This window comes from Acinonyx jubatus, chromosome B1 (genome assembly GCF_027475565.1).
Source record: "Acinonyx jubatus isolate Ajub_Pintada_27869175 chromosome B1, VMU_Ajub_asm_v1.0, whole genome shotgun sequence".
Classification (NCBI taxonomy): domain Eukaryota; kingdom Metazoa; phylum Chordata; class Mammalia; order Carnivora; family Felidae; genus Acinonyx; species Acinonyx jubatus.
The window spans coordinates 158,714,450-158,739,211 of record NC_069382.1 but is presented as its reverse complement, the minus strand read 5'-3'; the positions used below and the strand labels follow the sequence as shown (position 1 = coordinate 158,739,211).

General features: G+C 45.0%; 1 protein-coding gene across 4 annotated transcripts in view; it reads left to right on the top strand.

Moving 5' to 3' along the window:
- PDGFRA (platelet derived growth factor receptor alpha) overlaps window positions 1-24,762 on the top strand; it is a 51,311-nt gene that overhangs the window by 9,212 nt on the left and 17,337 nt on the right. For all 4 annotated transcript variants that reach the window (XM_015082199.3, XM_015082201.3, XM_015082200.3 and 1 more), the window contains exons 2-16: window positions 965-1,025; window positions 2,761-3,078; window positions 7,130-7,390; window positions 8,440-8,570; window positions 10,404-10,575; window positions 10,668-10,857; window positions 14,673-14,788; window positions 16,102-16,228; window positions 18,384-18,577; window positions 19,333-19,427; window positions 19,633-19,765; window positions 22,171-22,275; window positions 22,664-22,774; window positions 23,625-23,778; window positions 24,555-24,721. In XM_015082199.3, coding sequence (XP_014937685.1) covers window positions 977-1,025; window positions 2,761-3,078; window positions 7,130-7,390; window positions 8,440-8,570; window positions 10,404-10,575; window positions 10,668-10,857; window positions 14,673-14,788; window positions 16,102-16,228; window positions 18,384-18,577; window positions 19,333-19,427; window positions 19,633-19,765; window positions 22,171-22,275; window positions 22,664-22,774; window positions 23,625-23,778; window positions 24,555-24,721 — 2,323 coding nt within the window. In that variant the 5' untranslated portion in view covers window positions 965-976. The remainder of the gene's footprint in view (window positions 1-964; window positions 1,026-2,760; window positions 3,079-7,129; window positions 7,391-8,439; window positions 8,571-10,403; window positions 10,576-10,667; window positions 10,858-14,672; window positions 14,789-16,101; window positions 16,229-18,383; window positions 18,578-19,332; window positions 19,428-19,632; window positions 19,766-22,170; window positions 22,276-22,663; window positions 22,775-23,624; window positions 23,779-24,554; window positions 24,722-24,762) is intronic.

Genomic DNA, 24,762 nt, shown 5'->3' with positions numbered 1-24,762 from the left:
GTTTCACCTCGGGGCTGCCTTGATCCTTCTTTAATGTTTCCCTGCTTTCCTGGTTTGTGTCTTCTGGACGTTCAGTTTCAGTCTCTCTCCCCACTTCTCACTTCCCCTGCCCACATTTTGTGGCAGGAGGTTGGAGTCGACGACTTGGTTTCTGCAGCTACTGTCACCCGATTGTGAGAATCATTCGTTGGTCTCTGCTGCATTTTATCGTGTGGTTTCCTGCGTCCTCGGAAAAAAACGGGCATTCAGTCATGCTTTCCTCTCCCGTGTCCTCTCCCTGCTTCACCTGCTTTACTGCGCCATCCACTCCCACGTCCTGGGCTTCGGGTGCCTTGTTTAGCCCCACTGAGGTGCAGCAGGCCCCCGGGGGAAAGCGGGCCGGGAGCCCAAGGCCTGAGCCTGGTCCGGGTCTGTGCACGGCAGAGTGACATCGTCTAAGTTGACGTTGGTTAGCGGGACTTTCACAAACCCTAGATCAGAAAGGCTTGTAAGTATGGAGATATTTGTTGTAGCCCAAGCATCTCTTGCACAGCTTGTAGCTGATGTGAGCTTCATGTACTTTCTGTAGCGAAACACAAAGCAAAGGACAATGTGTTTTGAGTGAAAACAGCTCCAGTTTGGAAGTTGAGTAAATAGATGTGCTCGTGTTTCACATCCTTAATTTAAATGGCTTAAAAGGAACAGTTGTCCTACACTCTTGGACGCATTCTAAGACCGTAAAGCAAGGCTTTTTGGAATTCGAGAGCCACACGCAATCAAAAAGGGTTTCAGCTTCAGGGGGTTTCTGCATGATCTTGGGGTCCCATCAGACCATGCGATGACCATTTTAGCCATGAATCTTAGATCGAGGTGTTTTTCACTAAAACGATGCTGTTAACATGTTCCATACTGCAAAGCACAAGAACGAGGCTTACCAGTCATTTTATTGGCTAATGCTGTTTCTGTTTGACTTTTGATTTTCCAGTTTTCCAGAATTATGGGGACTTCCCACCTGGCGCTCCTGGTGTTAGTCTGTCTCCTCACAGGTATGGGTCCCCGTTCTCCTCGAGTTCCTTGTTCTGGGGGAAGCCCTGCTTTCCAGGTTCTCTGCTCTGGGAGTGTTATTACCTGTACTCTGCAAACACAGTCCACAAGAGCGAAGGAAAGCAGAAAATTGTGAGAAGTTATCTAGAATGACCACAAACCTCCAGGACCTTCTGCTGTATCGCACTAATTCCAGTTCAAAAAGAATGCTCGCCAGTGGCAACTTCAGCATATGTGTGATCCTGGCCTTGAATCGTGGGAGAAATAATAGCCTAAATTTCCCCACAGTTTTTTATTTTTCCTGGGACATGGATCTCCAGTAAAGGGGATCAGAGACCTTCAAGAGTGTTCAAAAGAAATAAACAATGGAAACTTCTTTACAGGAAATCATACCTGTCTTAAGTGGAAGATGCTTAAATTGCTGGAGAAATCTTAGAGCTGCCTTTTGCCTTCGAATCTCATTGGTAGCCTGTTTGACTCTTGGGTAATCTTAGTAATGCTTTTCTACCAGGAGGATACTACTTGGACCATTTGCTGAAATGCTTACTGGGAATTTTTAGTTTCCATCCAGATGTTTATACGTCACAGATGTTCATCACGAACCCAATGTTTTTCTAGTCTGAGGAGTTAACTTAAGTCTGTTAGTGTCTGTAGGGCTTATCTATAAGGGCATGTTAGAAATGAGCGGTTTGGCAGTTCTAAACTCCAGCAGGAATATGCCGCCTTCAGGACAGAGGTGACCAGATCCACTTACGACTTCTGCCGTAAGCTGCAGGAATCCTATTGGGCACATAAGTGAAGCTGGGTGGGATTCCCACATTGGGCTCCAAAGGAGATAAGAGGCCACTGATGAACAATTAAGCCATAATATCTCTTCTATCAGTTCTATAGACAGAGACAGCTAGGCTGAAATTTTAGGTTGTAAGATGAACCTAGAGTTTTCACTCTTGGACTTCATGTATTCTTACCTTTTTTTTTTTAAGTTTATTTATTTTGAGAGAGTGACAGAGAGAGAGAGATCAGGGGAGGAGCAGAGAGAGGAAGAGAGAGAATCCCAAGCAGGATCCGCACCGTCAGCATAGAGCCTGACATGGGGCTCAAACTCACCAACGGTGAGATCGTGACCTGAGCCCAAATCAAGAGTCAGACACTTAACCGACTGAGATACCCAGGTGCCCCTGCGTATTCTTACTTTTTAAATTAGAATCTACATCATCCGGCTTGGGCTTCTGGGAAGTCATTAGAGAGAAGGCACGCCAGAGTGTCGTGAGAAATGGAAACCGTGTAATTCTTGAGCACAAACCTGCCTTGTGCTTTGTTCGGTCTCCCTGGTCCTGTTCTCATCCTGTTTTTTACTAAGGGAAACCTCCGCAGGGAGTGTGGACAATAAAGAACATGTATGTGCTTCAGCCTATGCCATCTTGGGATATTTTATGGTCACCCATGACCGTGTAAAATATGGAATTGGGATCACATGTCCTCTCTCCATTTGAGTGTTTGGACGGGTGAATCTAGGGGTTGGGGGGGGGGTGCTGTTGAGGCCTTTGGAGCATTCGCTGCTCTCGGCAGATGCAGCGGCCGTTATAATGGGGGGCCTTTCATGGGCATCCAGGCTAACGGATTTTTGCGGAGAAATGGTCATTGTTCGTATAAGCTGCTACTGTTGTTTCTGTCAGTTCTCTGGGTGAGACTGTCCTTTCTGGCTGCATCCTATTCAGAGCATGTTTCCTTTTACAGGACCGAGCCTAATCTCCTGCCAGCTTTCATTACCCTCTATCCTTCCAAATGAAAATGAAAAGGTCGTGCAGCTGAATTCCTCCTTTTCTCTGCGATGCTTTGGGGAGAGTGAAGTGAGCTGGCAGTACCCCATGTCTGAAGAAGAGAACCCCAATGTGGAAGTCAGAAATGAAGAAAACAACAGTGGCCTTTTTGTGACGGTGCTGGAAGTGGTCAATGCGTCGGCGGCCCACACGGGACTGTACACTTGCTATTACAACCACACTCAGACGGACGAAAACGAGATCGAAGGCAGGCGCATTTACATCTATGTCCCAGGTGAGCTGTGGTGGGTCCCCTGGGCCAAGCTTCTGTCCCTGTCTCTCCTGTTAACTGTATTCAAGTTTTAAAAAATACAAAAATAATAAATATCTATTGGAGAAAATGTGAAAAACCACAAGAGGACGCACAACGGTCAAGGTCATTTGTGACGCCGTTACCGAGAAATATGTATCGTAAACATTTTGGAAGTGTGTTAAGTTTTGGAAATCATTTTCATCGTGGCACACCTTTCTTTTTTTTTTTTTTTTGGCATTGTGCAAAAACAGCTGAAATGTACTCATTTTTGTTCAACCAAGTTTGACAAATATCTGCTGTTTATTTATTGCGTGTCAGGCACTATGCCAAGTGTTGGGGACGCAGAAATTAGGTAGGTCCTCTCTTGGAGCTGCTTGTAGTTCGTTCTAATAGCTTCCAAATAACCGGGCTATTTTTCAGATTGAATAAAACATATATTTACTCTTGATTAATTAGATGGGCTTTTTTTTTCTTTTTAATTAAAATTTGGGGGCAAATTCCATACTAATGATGTTGTCTCCTGACCTGTGAGATGCAGACGGCAAGATAGGAGTAAGACGGGATTAAACACGCTAGGGTTTGATTAGGGGAGAAGCCTGTGGGAGAAAATGGGGAGGGGGGGACGCCGCAGAGCCTGCTAGGGCTCTCTGCCAGCACTGTACGCGTGACTCTGAAAGGAGGAGAGAGGGAAGGAAGGTGGGGTAGATGAGTCGGGGAACTCTGTGGAAGGGAAGTCTGGGAGTCCTGCAGCCTACGGAGCCCCAGTTCCACGCAGTCTGTGGCTGTGGCTGGCCACACCTCTGGAGGGCGTGGCCTTGGCTTGTGATGGATTTCAGGGCCTGCCCCCTACAGTGGAAGATTGTGCGGCTCTTTCTCACAGCAGCCCTGTGAATCAGCTAGGCTTAGCTATGAGCTTGAGGTTCATTTGGTTTACCACCCACCTGGCATTCCTCGTAAGGATCTAAATCTAAATCTGTATATATGTCTCTATCTGTATCTGCATCTTTGTCTATATCTCTATCTAAATCTATATCATGTATATCATGTATATCTGTATCTATCTATATCTGTACCTATATCTGTATCTGTATCTATACCTTTATGTCTATATCCATATCCATATCTGTGTATCTGTATCTGTACCTGTATTGGGTACCTGGGTGGTTCCGTTGGTTGAGCATCTGACTCTTCATTTCAACTCAGGTCATGATCTCACAGTTCCTGGGATTGAATGCCCCACCTCCAGCTCTTGCGCTGACAGCACAGAGCCTGCTTGGGATTCTCTCTTTCCTTCTCTCTGCCCCTCCCCTGCTTGCACGCTCTTCTCAAATAAATTTTTAAAAATTACATCAGTATTGGAGTGCCTGGGTAGCCCAGTCGGTTAAGCGTCCGACTTCGGCTCAGGTCATGATCTTGTGGTTCATGAGTTCGAGCCCCACATCGGGCTCTGTGCTGACAGCTCAGAGCCTGGAGCCTGCTTCAGATTCTGTGTCTCCCTCTCTCTCTGCTCCTCCCCTGCTCGTGTTCTGCCTCTCTCTCTCTCTCCTTGAAAAATAAATAAAAACATTGAAAACAATTTTTAAATTACATCAGTATCTGTATTTATGTATTTGTACCTGTGTCTGTACTTAGATCTGTATTTAGATATACTTAGATAAGACTTAGATTTTTACCAATATCTATATCTGTATATATTGGCTTCTACAAGGATAGTTGTTAGAGGAAGGACCATGATTTTTTTTAAACATTGCATAGCAAAAATAAATAAATAAATAAATAAATAAATACAAACAAACAAACATTGCATAGCTAGTGCATAATGGTAGGGAAGCTGTGCATTTAAAAAAATTTTTTTTTCAACGTTTATTTATTTTTGGGACAGAGAGAGACAGAGCATGAATGGGGGAGGGGCAGAGAGAGAGGGAGACACAGAATCGGAAACAGGCTCCAGGCTCTGAGCCATCAGCCCAGAGCCTGACGCAGGGCTCGAACTCACGGACCGCGAGATCGTGACCTGGCTGAAGTCGGACGCTTAACCGACTGCGCCACCCAGGCGCCCCCTTTTTTTTTTTTTTTAATTTTTTTTTTTCAACGTTTATTTATTTTTGGGACAGAGAGAGACAGAGCATAATGTGCATTTTAAAGGGAGCCGTAGGGGCGCCTGGGTGGCTCAGTCGGTTGAGTGGCCGACTTTGGCTCAGGTCATGATCTCGTGGTCTGTGAGTTCGAGCCCCGCGTCGGGCTCTGTCTGTGCTGACAGCTCAGAGCCTGGAGCCTGTTTCAGATTCTGTGTCTCCCTCTCTCTGACCCTCCCCCATTCATGCTCTGTCTCTCTCTGTCTCAAAAATAAATAAACGTTAAAAAAAATTTTTTTTAAAGGGAGCTGTGGCTCATGTGTTATGGATACCAAGTATATATCTTAACCTAAAATGAATTCGGAGTTTTGTTCGCTGAAATCTTTACTAACAAGGTTCAAGGATTTGGAACTCTGCACACAAATTCAAGTAATGGCAATCTTCGTATGTGATTTAAAGGAACTAGAGCTAGAGTTCTTGGCCTTAAAACAAACATACGAATATTGGTAACTCTTACCATCCTGTTTTGGCAGAGGTGAAATAAGGTGGTCTCCAAAGTATGTCTTCCTATTTTCCCATCTTTTCAAGTTTTTTTTTTTTGTTTTTTTTTTTTTAAGTCAGCTACTCTTCTTCTCTGTAACTGTGGGCGCTTCACGGATCTAGACCCTGTTCACTTCTTTCATGACACTCTTATCTATCTGAACCTTCCTTCCTAACAATAAAAGGTTTTGTTTTAAGAAAGGTAGGTATTCAGAACTATCACCCCAGCTTTGTGCACAGATAAATGCCCCTTGCTTTGAAGAGAATGGTCAGAATGTGGGCCTGTTAAAGTTATATATGAGTCCTGGAGTTTTGATCACCTAAGCTTGTCTAAAAATTCTTGTTCCTCCCCCACCCCCAGCACAAACATCACCCAAGTAGGCCCTGCACTGGTGTCAGTTAGAGATCTTTTTATTTGTAGTCGTGGGGAGTAAGGGGCCCTTCTGAAACTGATGTTTGAGTCTCTTAGTACTTTGTACCGTGGTAGCCTCTGTAGCTGGTTTTCTTTTGAAAATAAAATTCTCAGGTTATGGAATTATAAATTTTATTTGTTACTTGACAGATTATTACTTATTTATTTTTAATGTTTATTTACTTATTTTTGAGAGAGGAAAAGGGTGCACACACAGGGGAGGGGTAGAGAGAGAGGGAGACACAGAATGCGAAACAGGCTTCAAGCTCTGAGCTGTCAGCACAGAGCCTGACACAGGGCTCGAACTCATGGACCACGAGATCATGACCTGAGCCAAACCTTAATGGACTAAGCCACCTAGGTGCCCCCATTGATAGATTATTTTTTAATAGACAACTTTCTGTGTTGCTTTTCAATAATACTACCTATAGGCAATAAGAATTTTTGAAATCATGAATATTTTCTCTTGTTTTGAATAGACTTGATTATTGATCATGTTTTTAGTAGTGTTTAAATTTTGATTGCAACGTATTTATATTTATCACCAGTCTTTTTTATTGGAGTATAGGCAATTTGGCGTTGTTCATACTTTATTTTTTGTTTTATTTTATTATTTTTTAAAAAATTTTTAAATGTTTGTTTTTGAGAGAGAGAGAGAGCAAGAGCAGACAGGGGAGGGGCAGAGAGAGACACACACACAGGATCTGAAGAAGGCTCCAGCGCAGAGCCTGACACAGGGCTTGAACCCATGAACCGTGAGATCATGACCCGAGCCGAAGTCAGACACTTACCCAACTGAGCCACCCAGGCGCCCCCTGTTATTCATGCTTTAAAATCACCTTCTAGCTGTGATGATGATTAATGTCAGCGTGGGGACAAGTCTGGATATATGTGAAGGTAGAATTCATACCTAATGTGACTCAGGCCGGCGGGATGATTTTTCTGTATGTGTGTGTAAAGGTGAAGTTAATGCCTAACATGTTTTTCTTTCTTTTCAAAACCACAGACCCAGACGTAGCCTTCGTACCTCTAGGAATGACAGATTATTTAGTTATCGTGGAGGACGATGACTCTGCCATCATACCTTGTCGCACAACTGATCCCAAGACTCCGGTTACCTTACGCAGCAGTGACGGGGTGGTACACGCCTCCTATGACAGCAGACAGGGCTTTAATGGGACCTTCAGCGTCGGGCCCTATATCTGCGAAGCCACAGTCAGCGGGAAGAAGTTCCAGACCATCCCATTTAATGTTTATGCTTTAAAAGGTACTTGTACCTTCTCTCTCCTCCTTTAAAGAAGAGTTAAAGGCAAAATAATTTAGATGTATATATGATTAAAAAAAAAATCACAGTCCCTGGTGATGGAGACCCTGAATATTTGGGGATTTAGGACCCAAATATTTAGGACCCCACATTTACCGTACAACGTTAGGCTGCCCTCTGTGGCTATAATCATACTAAGTGTGGCATTACTAAAAACAAGTGCTTCTTTGCTACCGTAAGATTTCATATTTCATCAGTTGACTTCAAAATACTGTAAGGAATTCTTTTCTTGCATAAGCCTCTTACTGTTTTACCCACATTCCTGACCACAGAGGACCTGAAAACAAACACCTACCTGTGGGGGGTGGATGCCTAGATTAACTTTAGTAACTTAAGAAAAGTGATTTTGATTTTGAGAAAAGCTTGTGATTACAGTCACCCCTTTGATGTGGGTGGTTAATGTGAATGGAGGGTATAATACACGTTTGGGGCAGCAGATTTATTGAACACTCACGTGCAAGAAGGCAGCAGCAGAGGGCCATTGGACTCTCGGTAAGGGCTTATTTTATGCCAGCACTGTGGTAGGTTCTAGAAAAGGGCTGAGAATAGCCGGGTAGGAGGGTGGGAGAGAGGAGAGAAAGGATAGGGGTAGGAGTACCCCGAGCAGGGCTGGTCAGTAAAGATTGGTTGAGTAAATGAATAAATACATCCATAAAGGTGATTGCAGAAGAGGAAAGCCATCATTGACCCCAATGCTAAGGAAGGTGATGTTCTGTTAAATTGGAATTTACTTTTACTATCGTTACCGTTTTGTATGTAGGTATTTGTGTGTACGTGTGTATGTGTAGGTGTGTTATTTTATAACAACATGCCAAATTATGTATGCCAACATAAAATCAAGGCTCCTGAGACTTCAAAAATTTCTTCTTGATCACAGTGGTTTGAAAATGATTTTTCATTTCTTTTTAAAAAAGAAAACAAACCCCAACCTTAGAAGATTCTAACTATACTGTGGATATTGAGGTCCTTGTGTTTATTCTTTTTTTAAATAGCAACATCAGAACTTGATCTAGAAATGGAAGCTCTCAAAACTGTCTATAAGTCAGGGGAGACGATTGTGGTCACCTGCGCCGTCTTTAACAACGAGGTGGTTGACCTTCAGTGGACTTACCCTGGAGAAGTGGTAGGTAGCTTCTGGGCTCCTGATGGAACGGGGTGGGGCACAGCAGGACTCAAAAGACCCGTCACTGACAGGGCAGGACATGAGCTTGTCCAGACCTCAGCTTGCCGCCTCTGTAGTGAGCCCATTTGTCTAGATGACTTTCTGGCTTTTCGGGCAATGGAAGAGGCTGAGACAAAAGCTGGACCAGACCCTTCAGAATGCACAAAGGTTGCACCCTCAGCCTTCTTATTCATAAGTTAGAAAGAAATAGGAAAGCTCTATGGCTACAACTTAGCAACCAAAAAATTAGAAAAGCAAAAGGGGGTGGCTTTTACAATTTATGAACTGCTGAGAGAGTCATTAATTCCCATTTTCTTGGCTCCCATCCTTTTGGGTTTTGAGGCATTTGATAATGTCGATGGCCTGCCCCCTTTCATTTCTGCTTCTTTGCCACCCAGGACGCTGTTCTCGCTCCTTTTGGCCTGGTCTTTCTTTGCATAGCCTGCCTTCAGTGAGCAGGCTTAACTTGAATCATTAGGCAGCGATTGAGGAATGTTTGCTAAATCCCAAACACTCTGCTAGAAGCTGGCCCATGCACCAGAGGAAGAGGGGGGGGGACAGAATTGGGGAAAGGGGAACCACATGCCAGCTGTAGTCCCTGGGGATTTACACACAGGGTCTCATTCATTCTGACGCATTGTGATAAGTGTACAAGAGAACCGTGTGTAAATGGCTGTGACTGTCCGATGGAGTGATGATCAACAGGGCTTAATGCAGCAGCCTCATGGAGAGCAAAAACCATGTATATATTTGTATATGATTGTATGGGTATATATGGTTATGTATATGTGTATATACATGTATATAATATATATATTTTTCCCCTTCAGTCCTGATTTGCAAATTTCTGCTCCCTGCTCTTTTTGGCAATTGAGAGCTTCTCTCCTTTTATCCATTTTTCTCCCCTGTGCTCTTACTGCCCCCTCCTTCCTTTCTCTCTGGGGCATCTGACTGGAAGTTGGGCGTTTTCACATATGACCATTATCACATATCACATTTTCACCTACTACCTTCACATAGACCTCGTGCATTGAAGAGACATTCATAGTCCAATATGTGTACCTCTTCTCTGAAACATGAGGCGTTTTTATTTTACCCTTCACACTTGATTGCCCTTAATCCTTAAAGCATAAGCATTTCTTTTTATTTATTGGAGATAGACATTTCCCCCCACTCCCACCCCCAAACCACAGTACCTGCTATTTGGACCAAAAAAATACATAAGCAAAGTATTGCTTTGTAACACAAAGTTTTCATCAGATCATAAATCATGCAGGTTTATTATTATAATATTAGAAAATTCAGAGGAACAGAGGAAAAGCACTTCCCAGAACATCACCGTTAATATTTTAGGGAGCTAAATCCTTTCAGTACTTTGTATACAAAATACATGTGACCATTAATGGGTATTATGCTTTAAATAGTACTTTGTTAGATCCTTTTTCCTTCGGCGGTATACCACAAACACCTTACTGTGCCATTGAATGTTCTCTTAAAACATGATTTTCTAAGGAGTTAGCTTAAAAAAGAATCTTTTTTGTCAGACTTTATTGTTTAGAGCAGTTTTAGGTTGACAGTAAAATTCAGTGGACGGTACAGAGATTTCCCATATAGCCCCTGCCCCACGCATGCACAGCTTCCCCCCTTATCAGCATCCCTACAGGGTAGTACATTACCATCTGGGAGTCTATACCGGTGCCCCATCACCACCCAGAGTCCAGACTTTCCATGAGGCCTCACTCTCAGGAGCTAGCTTTTTAAAGTTGGTTTTCCTCCCCTTCTGCTGTATTGTAGAAAGGCAAAGGCATCACGATGCTGGAGGAGATCAAGGTCCCGTCCATCAAACTGGTTTACACTCTGACGGTCCCCGAGGCCACGGTGAAGGATAGTGGAGATTATGAATGTGCTGCCCGCCAGGCCACCAAGGAGGTCAAAGAGATGAAGAAAGTCACCATTTCCGTCCATGGTACATTCTGCTTTCTAAAATGTCAGTCGTCCGGGCTGCTCAGGATCGATCATGTGGTAATCATTACTTAATGGAAACTCTTCCCTGTACAGAGAAAGGGTTCATTGAAATCAAACCCAACTTCAGCCCGTTGGAGGCTGTTGACCTGCATGAAGTCAAACATTTCGTGGTGGACGTGCAGGCCTACCCCCCTCCCAGGATATCCTGGCTGAAGGACAACCTGACTCTGATTGAAAATCTCACGGAGATCACCACCGACATAGAAAAGATTCAGGAAATAAGGTAAAGAAACACCCTTCCCACGCATGCCTGTCCTTTTTATGGTGTGTCTGTAGACAGAGCGAGGTTCACGCGTGTTTCGCAGCACAAACCGAGAATCAGTCTAGGAGATGTAACAAACCAGCACGGGAGACCCTTGAAATCAGGTACCTTTGGTGGTCACGTTGCCCTGTGGTAATACTATGCTGGTGAATACTTAACAATAAAATAAGAAGAAAGAACTGAAAAGCTCTGTTCCCAATGAAAGACCGTTTCCTGCCTCTGGGAAGGGATGGAGGGAGGAACATAAAATTGGACCCACTTGGATTGAATACATTCCATGACATCCCCCATCTGTGTGGCAACTAGACATGTTGGTGATTCCAGTGACGAGGCCATTATCACATAAACCTACATGAAACAAAACATTACTGGTTTAATTTGAAACACATCTGCCCTAGCGAGGCCTCCACAGGAAATAAGGGTAGAGTCTGGCCAGATTTGGTTTGGAGAAAATGTACAACGACTATAGTTTGGATCCCTGCCCTCTGATAAAATAGTATATCGCTCTCATCTCTTAACTAGGGGTGGAGTTAAGTCACCTCAGCCTCAGTTTCCTCCTCTGTAATGTAGGGTTAATAATACCTTATTTTTTAATTTTTATTATTTTATTATTAGTATTTTTTATTTTTTTTTATTAATTTGTTTTACTTTTTATTTTTTTAAATTCACATCCAAATTGGTTAGCAGATAGTGCAACAATGATTTCAGGAGTAGATTCCTTAGTGGCCCTTAACCCATTTAGCCCATCCCCCCTCCCACAACCCCTCCAGCAACCCTCTGTGTGTTCTCCATATTTATGAGTCTCTTCTGCTTTGTCCCCCTCCCTGTTTTTATATGATTTTTGTTTCCCTTCCCTTATGTTCATCTGTTTTGTCTCTTAAAGTCCTCATATGAGTGAAGTCCTATGGTTTTTGTCTTTCTCTGACTAATTTCACTTAGCATAATACCCTCCAGTTCCATCATGTAGTTGCAAATGGCAAGATTTCTTCTTTTTGATTGCCGAGTAATACTCCATTGTATATATATACCACATCTTCCTTATCCATTCATCCATCAGTGGACATTTGGGCTCTTTCCATACTTTGGCTGTTGTCGATAGTGCTTCTATAAACATGGGGTGCATGTGTCCCTTTGAAACAGCACACCGGAATCCCATGGATAAATGCCTAGTAGTGCAATTGCTGGGTCGTAGGGCAGTTCTATTTTTATTTTTTTGAGGAACCTCCATACTGTTTTCCAGAGTGGCTGCACCAGCTTGCATTCCCATTAATAAAACCTTATGTGCTTCAAGGCAAGGAATTAGATCTGATGACATTTTGAGGTCCCTCGCAGATTAGTTTTAAGCTCTGATTAGAATCCTAGAGCAGAAAGTACATCTTGAGGGACCAGCTGCTCCCACACTGTGCTGTCCTCAGAAGCCGTCCTAGGGAGACACAGGGCAGTCCTCGATTTCCAGCCTTCAGGGAAGAGGGGAAGAACCCTTCTCGTCCGTTCACTTAATCTTGGGATTTGCTTTCTTCTTCCTGAACTAAATCCCATGTGCAGTTGAGAAGTGGTATCTGAGAAAATGGAATTTTACAGCCTCTGTGGAACAGCGATGGAAAAAGTGGTGAATACCGAATCTGGAAGGTTTTCTGATGACATGAAATGAGGGTGTGCAAAGAGGTGGGCAGTGCTAAACTTTCCATTAGGTGTGAGGCCAGAGAGGAACAGGGTAATTCTGGCACAGCTAACACTTAGACGCTTGTAGGAGTGCTATACGCGAGCCATAATCAATAGTAATGACCGAGCAAAGCTCACCAACGAGAGGTTCGGAAAAGCTGCCTGTTGCAGTGATTCAAGAGTCCCTCTAGGACATACCACTGTTCCCATTGTGGGCCAGGGAGTGTGAGGAGGGAGAGTGAGGTCGGGGTGTCTGGCTTCCTGAAGCTTAGAACCAGGGGATCCACCAGTTTTCTTGGCTGAGCAGGTGTAGGCCTTGAGTGAGAGGACTGTTCGGTGACGCGTAGCCAGGAGCACCTGTGGGGACTCACTCAGGAAGTCCAGGCCTGAAGCCTGTCCAGCATGGTGCAGCAGAGGAAAAGCCAGCCCAGTGTGTGCTCTTGCCCCCCGTGCTGGTGCCCAGCATCTGGGGCTAGACGACGTTTACAGGGTACTTCTGAGCCCTCAAGATGCTTTCACACATATAATTTCATTTAACTAATTCTGAAAATGACAGTGCACTATGCATACAGGTATCCCCTGCTACACATAAGGAAGCTGACACATAGAGAATTGCAGTAATGCCCAAGGTCTCCTCGCTTCCTGACCAGCACTCTCCCCCTTCCATCCCGTTGCCTTTTCCTGCTGTGATGTTTTATAAAGAAGGAAAAGAAATCAAATGGGCCAGTACTTTATTGATGTACATACATAGAGCCAAATGTCATTTATAACACACGTAAGAAGTCTTTAGGGGAAACTTCCCTTTAGTAAAGTATGAAGAAATGGAGTTTCTTAATGTATTTATTTTTTTTTAATTTTTTTTAACGTTTATTTATTTTTGAGACAGAGAGAGACAGAGCATGAATGGGGGAGGGGCAGAGAGAGAGGGAGACACAGAATCGGAAGCAGGCTCCAGGCTCTGAGCCGTCAGCCCAGAGCCTGACGCGGGGCTCAAACTCACGGACTGCAAGATCGTGACCTGAGCTGAAGTCGGACACTCAACCGACTGAGCCACCCAGGTGCCCCTTAATGTATTTATTTTTAATAGGTGATGGAATCTTATGCATTCAAAACATTCGGACATCAAGACAGTGCATTGTAGGAAGCCTCACTCCGTCCTGTCACCATTTTCCCAGGTCCCCCTGCCTCCCCACGCAGAAAAATACCTCTATTAGTTTCACTAGGTTCTTCTGAAACCTTCCAGAGTTTCTTTAAGCAAATACCAATGAGTAGGAATGTTATACCCTGGTGACCTCTCCATATGAGTTTATAGACCATGTCCTCATTGTTTCTTCCAATGGTGGCCCATTGTTTGGCTGAACCACCTAAATGATGGATATGTAGGAGAAGCAAGTGTTTTTTAAAAGGTAAACATGAAGTTTTTTTTTTTTTTTAAAAGGAAGTTGGTGGGATATGTCTACTTTCATTCAGAAGTCAGGCCTTACCAGAGCTGATCAGTGTTCTAGCCACATAAGCTATCTCTCATCTCAAGATGTCTGGTCTTCTGTTTAAGAATTAAGTGTCGGTGGCACCTGGGTGGCTCAGTTGGTTAAGCGTCCGACTTCACCTCAGGTCATGATTTCACAGTTCGTAGGTTCAAGCCTGGCTCCAGGCTCTGTGCTGACACCTCTCTCTCTGCCCCTTGCCTGCTCGCACTGTCTTTCTCTCCCTCAAAAAGTAAATAAATGTTAAAGAAAAATAAATAAAAGAAAAATAAAAGAATTAAGTGTTGGGGTGCCCGGTTGGCTCAGTTGGTTAAGTGCCTGACTCTTGATCTCACCTCAGGTCTTGGTCTCAGGGCCATGAGTTCAAGCCTGTGTTGGACTCCATGTTGCGCATGAAGCCTACTTAAAAAAAAAAAAAAAAAAATTAAGTGTCTATAAGTCAGACCTTCAACACGTAGAAAGTGCACCGAAAATCCCAGAAAAGTGATGATGTGGTCAAGAAAATAAGTTGTTTTTCCTTTTTTTTTTTTTTTTTTACAAAAACAAAATTTAAATTGAACATGGTAACTGCTTGAATGGCTGGAATCTATTTGGTTACGACCTGCTGAGACAGAGTACTTTTCTTGTCAGGTATCGAAGCAAATTAAAGCTGATCCGTGCGAAGGAAGAAGACAGTGGCCATTACACTATTGTCGTCCAAAATGAAGATGACGTGAAGAGCTATACTTTCGAACTCTTAACGCAAGGTGTGTAAGGGCAGTACAAAGGTAATGTCAGCTCAGGGAATAAGTGCACGGGTGTCCCCCAGGGAGGGTTTGGCACTATTCGCCCAGGTCGTGGAGAGAAAAGCAACACTTCATGGGAGAAGCAGGGGGTGTAGATGTCACGTGTCAGGGAAAGCTTTGTTGGGCTTAATGAATTCACGCAGTTCTGGGAAGTTCCCGGCTCTGCTCTGAAGCACCCTGACTGGGGAATTCCTAGGTTACAACACCACCTGCTTCTCAGTCTGGCACCTCCAGTTCTGGGAAGAGGAAAATGATGCTTTTTTTTTTTTTTTTTTTTTGTCCAGATGATCTTTAGATTGTTCCGGAGACTTTTAGCCTTTTTGCTTAGCTTCCCTTGAAGATATTGGACAATAGCCCTTAGCAGGAGGGAGTGCCTGAGTCTGTTTACGTTCAGGCTCAGCACCTGTTTACTTAGGTGCCTACCGTGTGCCAGGGACTGTCTTAGGTGGGCTCAGTTGACCCTCGCAGTAAATCTGTGATGAGGTGTTAGCATATTTCTAGTTTGTTTGACCACAGGGGCGCGCCTGGCTGGTTCCATTAGTAGAGCATGCAGCTCTTGATCTTGGGGTCATGGACTTGAGCCCCACATTGGGTGTAGAGATTACTTAAAAATACAATCTTAAAAAAAGTCTAATTATTTGATCATGGATTAAAAAAAGTCTTTTAGGGGCACCTGGGTGGTTTAGTCAGTTGAGCGACCGACTTCGGCTCAGGTCATGATCTCACGGTCTGTAAGTTCGAGCCCTGCGTCGGGCTCTGTGCTGACAGCTCAGAGCCTGGAACCTGCTTCGGATTCTGTGTCTCCCTCTCTCTCTGCCCCTCCCCCACTCATGCTCTGTGTCTCTCTGTCTCAGAAATAAATAAACATTAAAAAAAAATTTTTTTTTAATCTTTAAAACGTAGTCACATTCCACAGAGGCACTTTGGTAGATGCTGCTTTAGATTATACTCTAGCTGAATCCATTAGTCGAACCCCAAGCTGTAATACAATTTTAAGAGCCCTCTTTGCCTTTTAAGCCAAATAACCACAGGGGCTTTTTGCTTTCCTCACTCCAGATTTCAAACACCACAGGGTACAAATCCCCAAACACTGAAACTGTGAAAATGCTCTTAACCAAGTGGGTCTGCCCGAACTGGAGCATTATTTCAGCCCCTTCTTGGGCGGTTACTTGCTCTGTAGGTTCAAGTGCCACGTGGACAAGTTCTGAACTTGTGTTTCACGGGAGTTCTGGGACACAGGCCATCCCATTCTGATTTCTTTTCCCTTCTTGCAGTTCCCTCGTCTATTCTGGACTTGGTCGACGACCACCATGGCTCCACCGGGGGACAGACTGTGAGATGCACAGCAGAAGGGACACCTCTTCCTGATATCGAGTGGATGATTTGCAAGGATATTAAGAAGTACGGAAACGAGATGTTTCTTTTCCATGTGTGGTCAGAATGTTTCCTCCTTGATAGGAAGAACTTCAAATGCATTTTCTTTCTCTTGCTGGTCATTTTCTTGTTTGTTGTTGTTGTTGTTGTTTTTTGTATTTGTGATTCTTACTTGGCCTAAGTCTCATAAACTACAAGGTAGGGTTTGAAACCTGGGCCTGGTGTGCACATGTGCACGTTATATATGCATGTGCATTTGTGTGGTCGTGAAGAGACGTAAGGAGAAGGTCCATGGCTCTCACCAGATTCTCAAAAGGTCCCTAATCAGAAAAGAAGATGGGGGCGCCTGGGTGGGTCAGTTGGTTAAGCCTCCAGCTTCAGCTCAGGTCATGATCTCACGGTTCCTGGATTCGAGCCCCACGTCGGGCTCTCTGCTGACAGCTCAGGGCCTGGAGCCTGCTTCGGATCCTGTGTCTCCCTCTCTCTCTGCCCCTCCCCTGCCCACGCTCTATCTCTCTCTGTCTTTCAAAAATAAATTTAAAAATGCTTACAAAAATTTAAAGAAATGAAAGAAAAGAAGACGAATTTAAAGGACTACAGCGATAAGAGGATTTTTACTATCCTGGCCCTCTTCACCTTTCACTTCTTATATGGTGAACTTTATTTGGTAGCTAGACTGGCATGGGAACGTAAACGAAAATATTGCCCATGTGACTGCTCACGTCATTTGCCTGCCTGCTGTTTGGCAGGAGTTACCCCACCGGTTCCTCCTGTACCCCCCATTTGTGAACCTTCCATGATGGGCACTTGAGCAACATGGTCACACTTTGACCCGTGGTGACTGGTTGTGTTCAGAAGCCTTGCCTCGACTGTTTCTGCTGGAGGCTGAGACTCCTGGACCTTCCCCTTCTTGGGGCTGAGAGCCTGGACTTAGATTTTGACGAAAGCTGGAATCTAGGTCTTGTAACTCAGCCAGGGATCACTCCAAACCTTGTGACATCTTACGGGCTGTTGACAGTGCAAGTGGAGAGAAAAGGACGGAGCCAGGCTTTTTCAAGGGGTGGAAAATGGGGATAGTTAAACATTATTTTTTTCAAATTAATTTATTTATTTGCGAGAGTGAGTGGAGGAGAGGGGCAGAGAGAGAGGGAGAGAATCCAAAGCAAGCTCTATGCTGTCAGCTCAGGGCCCAACTCAGGACTCCACCCCACAAACCATGAGATCATAATCTGAGCCCAAATCAAGAGTTGGACGCTCACCCGACTGAGCCACCGAGGTGCCCCTAAACATTCTTGAGGTGGAACTGTTCCGTTTGCTCATGGGGTCAAGACTTGGGATTGGTAGTTATATTTGATTGAACTTATTTCTACCTCGTGTACTTCCTAACAGTCAACTTTTTTTTTAAATTATTATTTTTTTATTTTTATTTTTAAAAAAAAATTTTTTTTCAACGTTTTTTATTTATTTTTGGGACAGAGAGAAACAGAGCATGAACGGGGGAGGGGCAGAGAGAGAGGGAGACACAGCATCGGAAACAGGCTCCAGGCTCCGAGCCATCAGCCCAGAGTCTGACGCGGGGCTCGAACTCATGGACCGCGAGATCGTGACCTGGCTGAAGTCGGACGCTTAACCGACTGCGCCACCCAGGCGCCCCTAAAATTATTTTTTTTAATGCTTTTATTTTATTTTTGAGAGAGAGAGAAAGGAGAGAGAGGGAGTGAGTGCGCCAGGGAGGGGCAGAGAGAGAGGGAGACAGAAGATCTGGAACAGGCTCCAGGCTCCATGCTGTCAGCACAGGAGCCCAATGCGGGGCTCGAACTCACGAACTGTGAGACTATGACCTGAGCCGAAATCGGATGCTTAACCGACTGAGCCACCCAGGTGCCCCTATTCTTTTTTTTTTTTTTTTTTTAATTTAAATCCAAGTTAGTTAACTTGTAGGTTGACCTATGTGTACCTTTCAACAGTTACCTTTCATTTATCCACCTATAGGTTATTCTCTCTTGGGCGTGTGCAAACAAGTTTTAGCGTTATTATGTGCATAAAATGAGAAAGTCAACCTGTAGCACCCCCAAATGTAGGCAAGGTCAGAACTGCTTGCCACCTTAGAGGAGTCTCAATGCTTCAGTCACCTCCATTATCCCGATAATTGGCTCTACACTGATGTCCTCTTTCTCTCCAGATGTAATAACGAAACTTCATGGACGGTTTTGGCGAACAACATCTCGAACATCATCACGGAGGTCCACCGCCGGGACAGGAGTACTGTGGAGGGCCGAGTGACATTCACCAGAGTGGAGGAGACCATCGCCGTTCGATGCCTGGCCAAGAATCTTCTTGGAGCCGAGAACCGAGAGCTGAAGCTGGTGGCTCCCAGTGAGTTGCTCTTAGACGTCAGCCCAGCCCTTCCTCCCTCAGCCAGAACTTCGAGTCCCAGATGGGGTTCTAAAGGAATGAAGGCCCCAAGGCAGAAATTCAGCTCCGAAAGCTCTCAAAGGGCCTTCTCTGGGCATCCATATGGGAGCCCTTTTCTTTCAGATTTTGACCCCAAACTGCATCTCGCAGAAGCATCCTAGGCATTGTGCTTGTCTAACAGGATAGCTGCTCAGTCTCTTTAGTCTGAGGGGGGGAGGGGAGGGGTGGTGAGGGGAAGGAGCATCTTCTGCCTTGTTGCTCCTTACAACCCTTGAGACAGGTTGAATTCTTAAAAATAATAATAATAATAATAATGAAGCCAGAAGTGATAGAAACACACTGCAGCCTTTCAAAATAAACTGAACTTACGCAGCGTTCAGTGTCATTTGTCAGTCTTTATATCCCCAGTTCACATTCTGTCTAGAATGTTAATGCTGCGGCACCCTTGGAGGAAGTATGGCATTTTGCGCAGTTTTGTGCACTTTCACAGAGTTGATTGAATTTTGTCCCTTTCTCTGCTAAGGGAAGAGACTGGACTGGTTTCATGAGTGTAGGTGATGGAGAGATGCTATCGCCCATCCCTAAAATAAGCCAAGCAGCCTCCTGCTTTGCCACCAGTGGTGTGAGAGTTCCGGCCCAGGCACACCCCCCCCCCTCGCCTTCCTGCGCTCTGGCACATTTGTGCGAATTCTTCACCATGCCTCTTTCTCCTCCAGCGCTGCGTTCTGAACTCACAGTGGCGGCTGCAGTCCTGGTCCTGCTGGTGATTGTGATCATCTCCCTCATTGTCCTGGTTGTCATTTGGAAACAGGTAGATATTTTCTTCAGAGAACGAAAGATACGAACAAGGAGCAGCGCAGTCTAGTTCAGTGCTTGGCACAGAGAAGGAGCTCAGTCGTTACGTGTTGAACGAAAGTGTCGCTCGGTTCTACTGTGTGTGGTCGCCTTGCTGTAGTTAAGCTTTGGTGCCTTTGGACTTTGGTAATTCACCAGCTAGTTGTCCCGGTCATTTACAGAAACCGAGGTATGAAATTCGTTGGAGGGTCATTGAATCGATCAGCCCCGATGGACATGAATATATTTACGTGGACCCGATGCAGCTGCCTTATGACTCTAGATGGGAGTTTCCAAGAGATGGACTAGTGCTTGGTAAGCGCCTACCCGGCTGATCTCCCAAGACTCCCTTTTGATTTCTACTTAACTTTACTTTTTATAGCCTTGTGCAGGAATAAGGGATCTGGGCTTGCTTAGCAAGAGCTAGGCAATGGAAATTGGCCGTCAGAAGTATTTTTGTCTTGAAAATGAGTTAATTGCATCACCGCAGTAGTTTTTGGGTTTTTTTTTTTTTTTTAAATCTTGTCCTGTAGCAAATTATGGTTAAAGAAAATTTTACAAGAGGAGAAGAGAATATGAGGAGGTCCTGCCAAAGATAACAATCAAAATGGCTTTGCTTTGGGAATGACACAAATTGAAAATGAGGCGAATTTCGGTGACCGAAAAGAGATGAGAAACGAATGAGGACAACCACAAAGGGTATTTTAATCCAGTACATTCTGAGGATGTATTAGATACTTCTTTAGAATATACATATTTAATAGGTACTTTTTTGGGGGTGCTCGGGTGGCTCAGGCAGTTGAGTGTCTGACTCTTTGATTTCGGCTCAGATCATCATCTCAAGGTTCGTGGGTTCGAGCCCTGCGTCGAGCTCTGCGGTGACCGGCTGGAGCCTGCTTGGGATTCTCTCTCTTCCTCTCTCTGCACCTCCCCTGCTCTCTCTCTCTCTCTCTCTCTCTCAAAATAAATAAAATAGGTACTTTTCAAAGCGGAACGTGTAAAAATAATCAAGCCAACTTCTCAACTATTGCAATCTTGGGCTGAGACCAACTACATGAAGCTTTAGTCCAAGGGGTTTTTTTTAACTTTAAATCATATTCAGAATGAATGAAAACAAGACAAAGACAAATGAAAGAGCTAGAAGTTGTGTCATCAGGAATATGCTAACGGTATGTACTTCGGAGGATGCCAGAGGCAGTGTTTAATTATCCACTTGTCTGATTCCAGAGTATGGCAAGGTTAGGTCTTCTTAGAGACTTACTTAAGCTGAAATCAAATATGGTATCCTAGCTACTTCCAAGTTCAAATACTACAGCTGGGAATTTAGCTTTCTTTATTATCTCTCTCTGCTGCCAGTCCCACCCCACCACCACCCCCTAATTTTACAAAATGGAGCGAGGAACTTAAAGTAATAAAATGTGGTGGAAAAGGGCGACATCCCTAATATGCTAAGAGGCATTTCTATGTCTCTCTCTGCTCCTGTGTATTTCCAGGTTGCTAGGGAAGCAGTACCTTTCTGGGTGCAGCTTCCGACAGTGAAAACATTCAGTCAGAGTTGCTGCTGGCCGGGGTGCCTGGGTGGCTCAGTAGGTTAAGCGTCCAACTCTTGACTTCGGCTCAGGTCATGATCTCATGGTTTGTGAGTTCAAGCCCCACCTCGGGCTCTGTGCTAACAGTACAGAGCCTGCCTGGGATTCTCTCTCTCTTTCCCCCTCTTTCTGCCCCTCCCCTGCTGGCACATGTGCTCTTTCTCTCTCTCTCTCTCTCACAAAATCAATAAACATTAAAAAAAAAAAAAGAGTTACTTCTGGCTATTAGTCCCTTATGAGCTGAGTCTTTTCCTGGTTTGGCTCTGCGTGGTGGGGCTGGCCACTCTGGGAAGCATTCCTTTTTAGACTGCGAGCTCTTTGGGGACACCTGAGTGGCTCAGTCGGTTAGGTGTCTGACTTTGGCTCAGGTCATGATCTTGTGTTTGTGGATTCAAGCCCCGCGTCGGGCTCTGTGCTGACGGCTCAGAGCCTGGAGCCTGCTTCCGATTCTGTGTCTCCTTCTCTCTTTGCCCCTCCCCGCTTGGGCTGTCTGTCTCTCTCTCTTTCTCTCTGTCTCTCTCAAAAAATAAAATAAAACCTTAAAAAAGATTTAGACTGTGAGCTCTTTCAGAGTGGAGACAGCAGCTTCCATTTCCTTTTGCTCCCAGGGCGTGTTGAGCCTTTGTTGTGCCTGGGCTTTCTGACAACCAGGCAGCTAGGACACCAGCCTGAAGTTTACTTCGTCATTCCTCGGAATCAGCGATATCTTGAATGCTGCAGTCTTTCCAGTGGATAAGGACTTATTGATGCAAAAGATGCCTGTGGAGAACAGAAGGGTAGCGAGGCAGGGGGCTTTGGGTGAGAGCCACAGAAAACGAGCACATGGGAGCCTGCAGTCTGGCCCAGCGCTGGAGCTAGCCGACAGGATGCTCACCGCAGGGAGAGCTGCACCCTCCTTATTCCTCCCTGCATTTTCCTTTTCCTTGCAAATGTTATTTGACAAAAGCAATCGTGCTAATGTCCTTCCCCGTGGGTTCGGTGCTGGTCTCGACATGGTGACTAGGAGGAATCATTATGCTTACTCCACGCTGGAAGAATGCCCCCGCTGTGCCCCCGCGAGCACTGGCCAGGGGGACTAGAACTGAGGGGACACCACCGTCTGCCTGAGTTAGTGGTTCTGATCACCCACAGGTCGTATCCTGGGATCTGGTGCGTTCGGGAAAGTGGTCGAAGGAACTGCCTATGGATTGAGCCGGTCCCAGCCTGTCATGAAAGTAGCAGTAAAGATGCTAAAACGTAAGTGCCCCATCCTGGGATTTCTTCGAAAATGGAGATAGTAAGTGAATCGCTCCAAACCCCACAGCCAGTAAATGCCAAACTTAGGACTAGATCTTGGTTCTTTCGACTCCAGGTTTCATGGGTAGTTAGACTGTTTTCTCAGTCGGGTTATTTAAATTATTCTTGTTGCCTGTACGTTGGAAAATCAAGGGTTGTTATTTTTGGTGACTTCTTTTTTCCCTGAAGACTTGGGATTAGTTATCAGTCTAGACCAAGTCACTATGTGTTTCTCTTTTAGACCCTTCGCTAAATAAAATGATATCCAATCACAGGATTAAAGCCATGTTGCTGGCTTTTTCTGGGAAGTAAATCAGTTGAACTGATATGTGATTTATTTCTTCAACAGCCACAGCCAGATCCAGTGAAAAACAAGCTCTCATGTCGGAACTGAAGATAATGACTCACCTGGGGCCCCATTTAAACATTGTGAACTTGCTGGGGGCCTGCACCAAGTCAGGTAGGTTTCCTGACCTGGGGGTAGGGATCTTTTATAGATCTATAGTTGGGAAGACTGCCCAGGATTTTTTTTTTTTTAATGTTTATTTATTTTTGAGAGAGAGAGAGAGAGAGGTGCAGAGAAAAAGGGGAAGAGAGGATCCGAAGCAGGCTTTGCACTGACAGCAGAGAGCCTGACGTGGGGCTTGAACTCACAAACTGTGAGATCAAGACCTGAGCTGAAGTCAGACGCTCAACCGACTGAGCCACCCAGGCACCCCCCTTTTTTGTTTTTGTTTTTTAAAGTTTACTTATTTTGAGGCAGAGAGAGAGAGAGAGAGCCTCCCAAGTGATCTCATGACTGTGAGATCATGACCTGAGCAAAGTCAAGAGTCAGATGCTTACCTGACTGAGCCACCCAGGCTCCCCTGTCCAGACTTTTTTATTTTATTATTTTTTTTAATTTTTTTTAATGTTTTACTTATTTTTGAGACAGGGAGAGACAGAGCATGAACGAGGGAGGGTCGGAGAGAGGGAGACACAGAATCCGAAACAGGCTCCAGGTTCTGAGCTGTCAGCACAGAGCCCGACGCGGGGCTCAAACTCACGGACAGTGACATCGTGACCTGAGCCGAAGTCGGACGCTTAACCAACTGAGCCACCCAGGCGCCCCTGTCCAGACTTTTTTAAACCCTCCTTCTCTCCCTGCAAACATGCCCACAAGTATAAGTCCGTGAATGGAGTTGCCTGGATTCCACTGAATGGAAGCTCATTGTTTTTGAGCGATATCTCTCGCCAGCGCGCACAGCATTTCATGACTTTTCTCTTCTTCATTTTCATACCCATTTCTAAACTGGCCTTGGTTCCCACAGGCCCTATTTACATCATCACGGAGTACTGCTTCTATGGGGATTTGGTCAACTATTTGCATAAGAATAGGGACAGCTTCCTGAGCCGACACCCAGAGAAGCCAAAGAAAGAGTTGGACATTTTTGGGCTGAACCCTGCTGATGAAAGCACACGGAGGTGGGTGCAGAGGGACACGTTGCTGTGAATCGTTGTGTTACAAGTGGGGAGAACCCACGTCGCGATAGAATCCACGTCTGCAGATCCAGGGCCGGCAGGTGGCAAGAGTTCAGCTCCCCTGCCCATCATCCCGTGATGGTGACACGTGCCGGTACATCCCAGGACACGGTGCTGGTGTTTTGGGCCAGATATCACCTGAGGAGGCCTAACTGAGAGGTTTGAATGGAAGCAAAAGTTGGACTCATTCTGGGGGCCAGTTTGCTGTTTTTGTGTGTTCCACTTAAGACCCGTAATTGCAGCTATGAATCAAGCCAGTGGTAGTGATCGTAACTGCAGGAACTTACAGGTGGCTATAAAGATCTCTGTAGATTTCAAGTTCCGTAAGATCGGAAGGTACAAGTTCCCTTTGTATCGAATTACTCGACGGCCACCAAACTGGCACTGAATTTACGGAGTAGCAGGAAACATCTGCCCGAGCCATGTGGTCGTGTGGTCCGGGTTTGTGGCCTGTTTATTGTAAAACAGAGCAAGAATAAGGACAGACACACCTGAGTAGATGACCCGTGTGTTTGTGTGATTACTGATTAATGCTCATCTCATCTACCAGACCACCCCACGTGAAGGGTACACGCTGGTTTTGCTTTTGCTCACCCCGGCCGCCCCCCTACTCACCACACTACCTTGCACGCGGTAGGCACCTGGTGGTCCCCTACTGAATGTTGAATGACCACCCCCGAGGGGCACCCTGAATCAGGTTTCTTTTCCTGTTTTTACAGTTACGTTATTTTATCTTTTGAAAACAATGGTGACTATATGGACATGAAGCAAGCTGATACCACACAGTACGTCCCCATGCTGGAAAGGAAAGAGGTTTCTAAATACTCGGACATCCAGAGATCGCTGTATGATCGCCCGGCCTCGTATAAGAAGAAATCTACATCAGGTAAAAGTGTCAGTGTGTCCTCTTTGCCTCTTCTAGTGCCT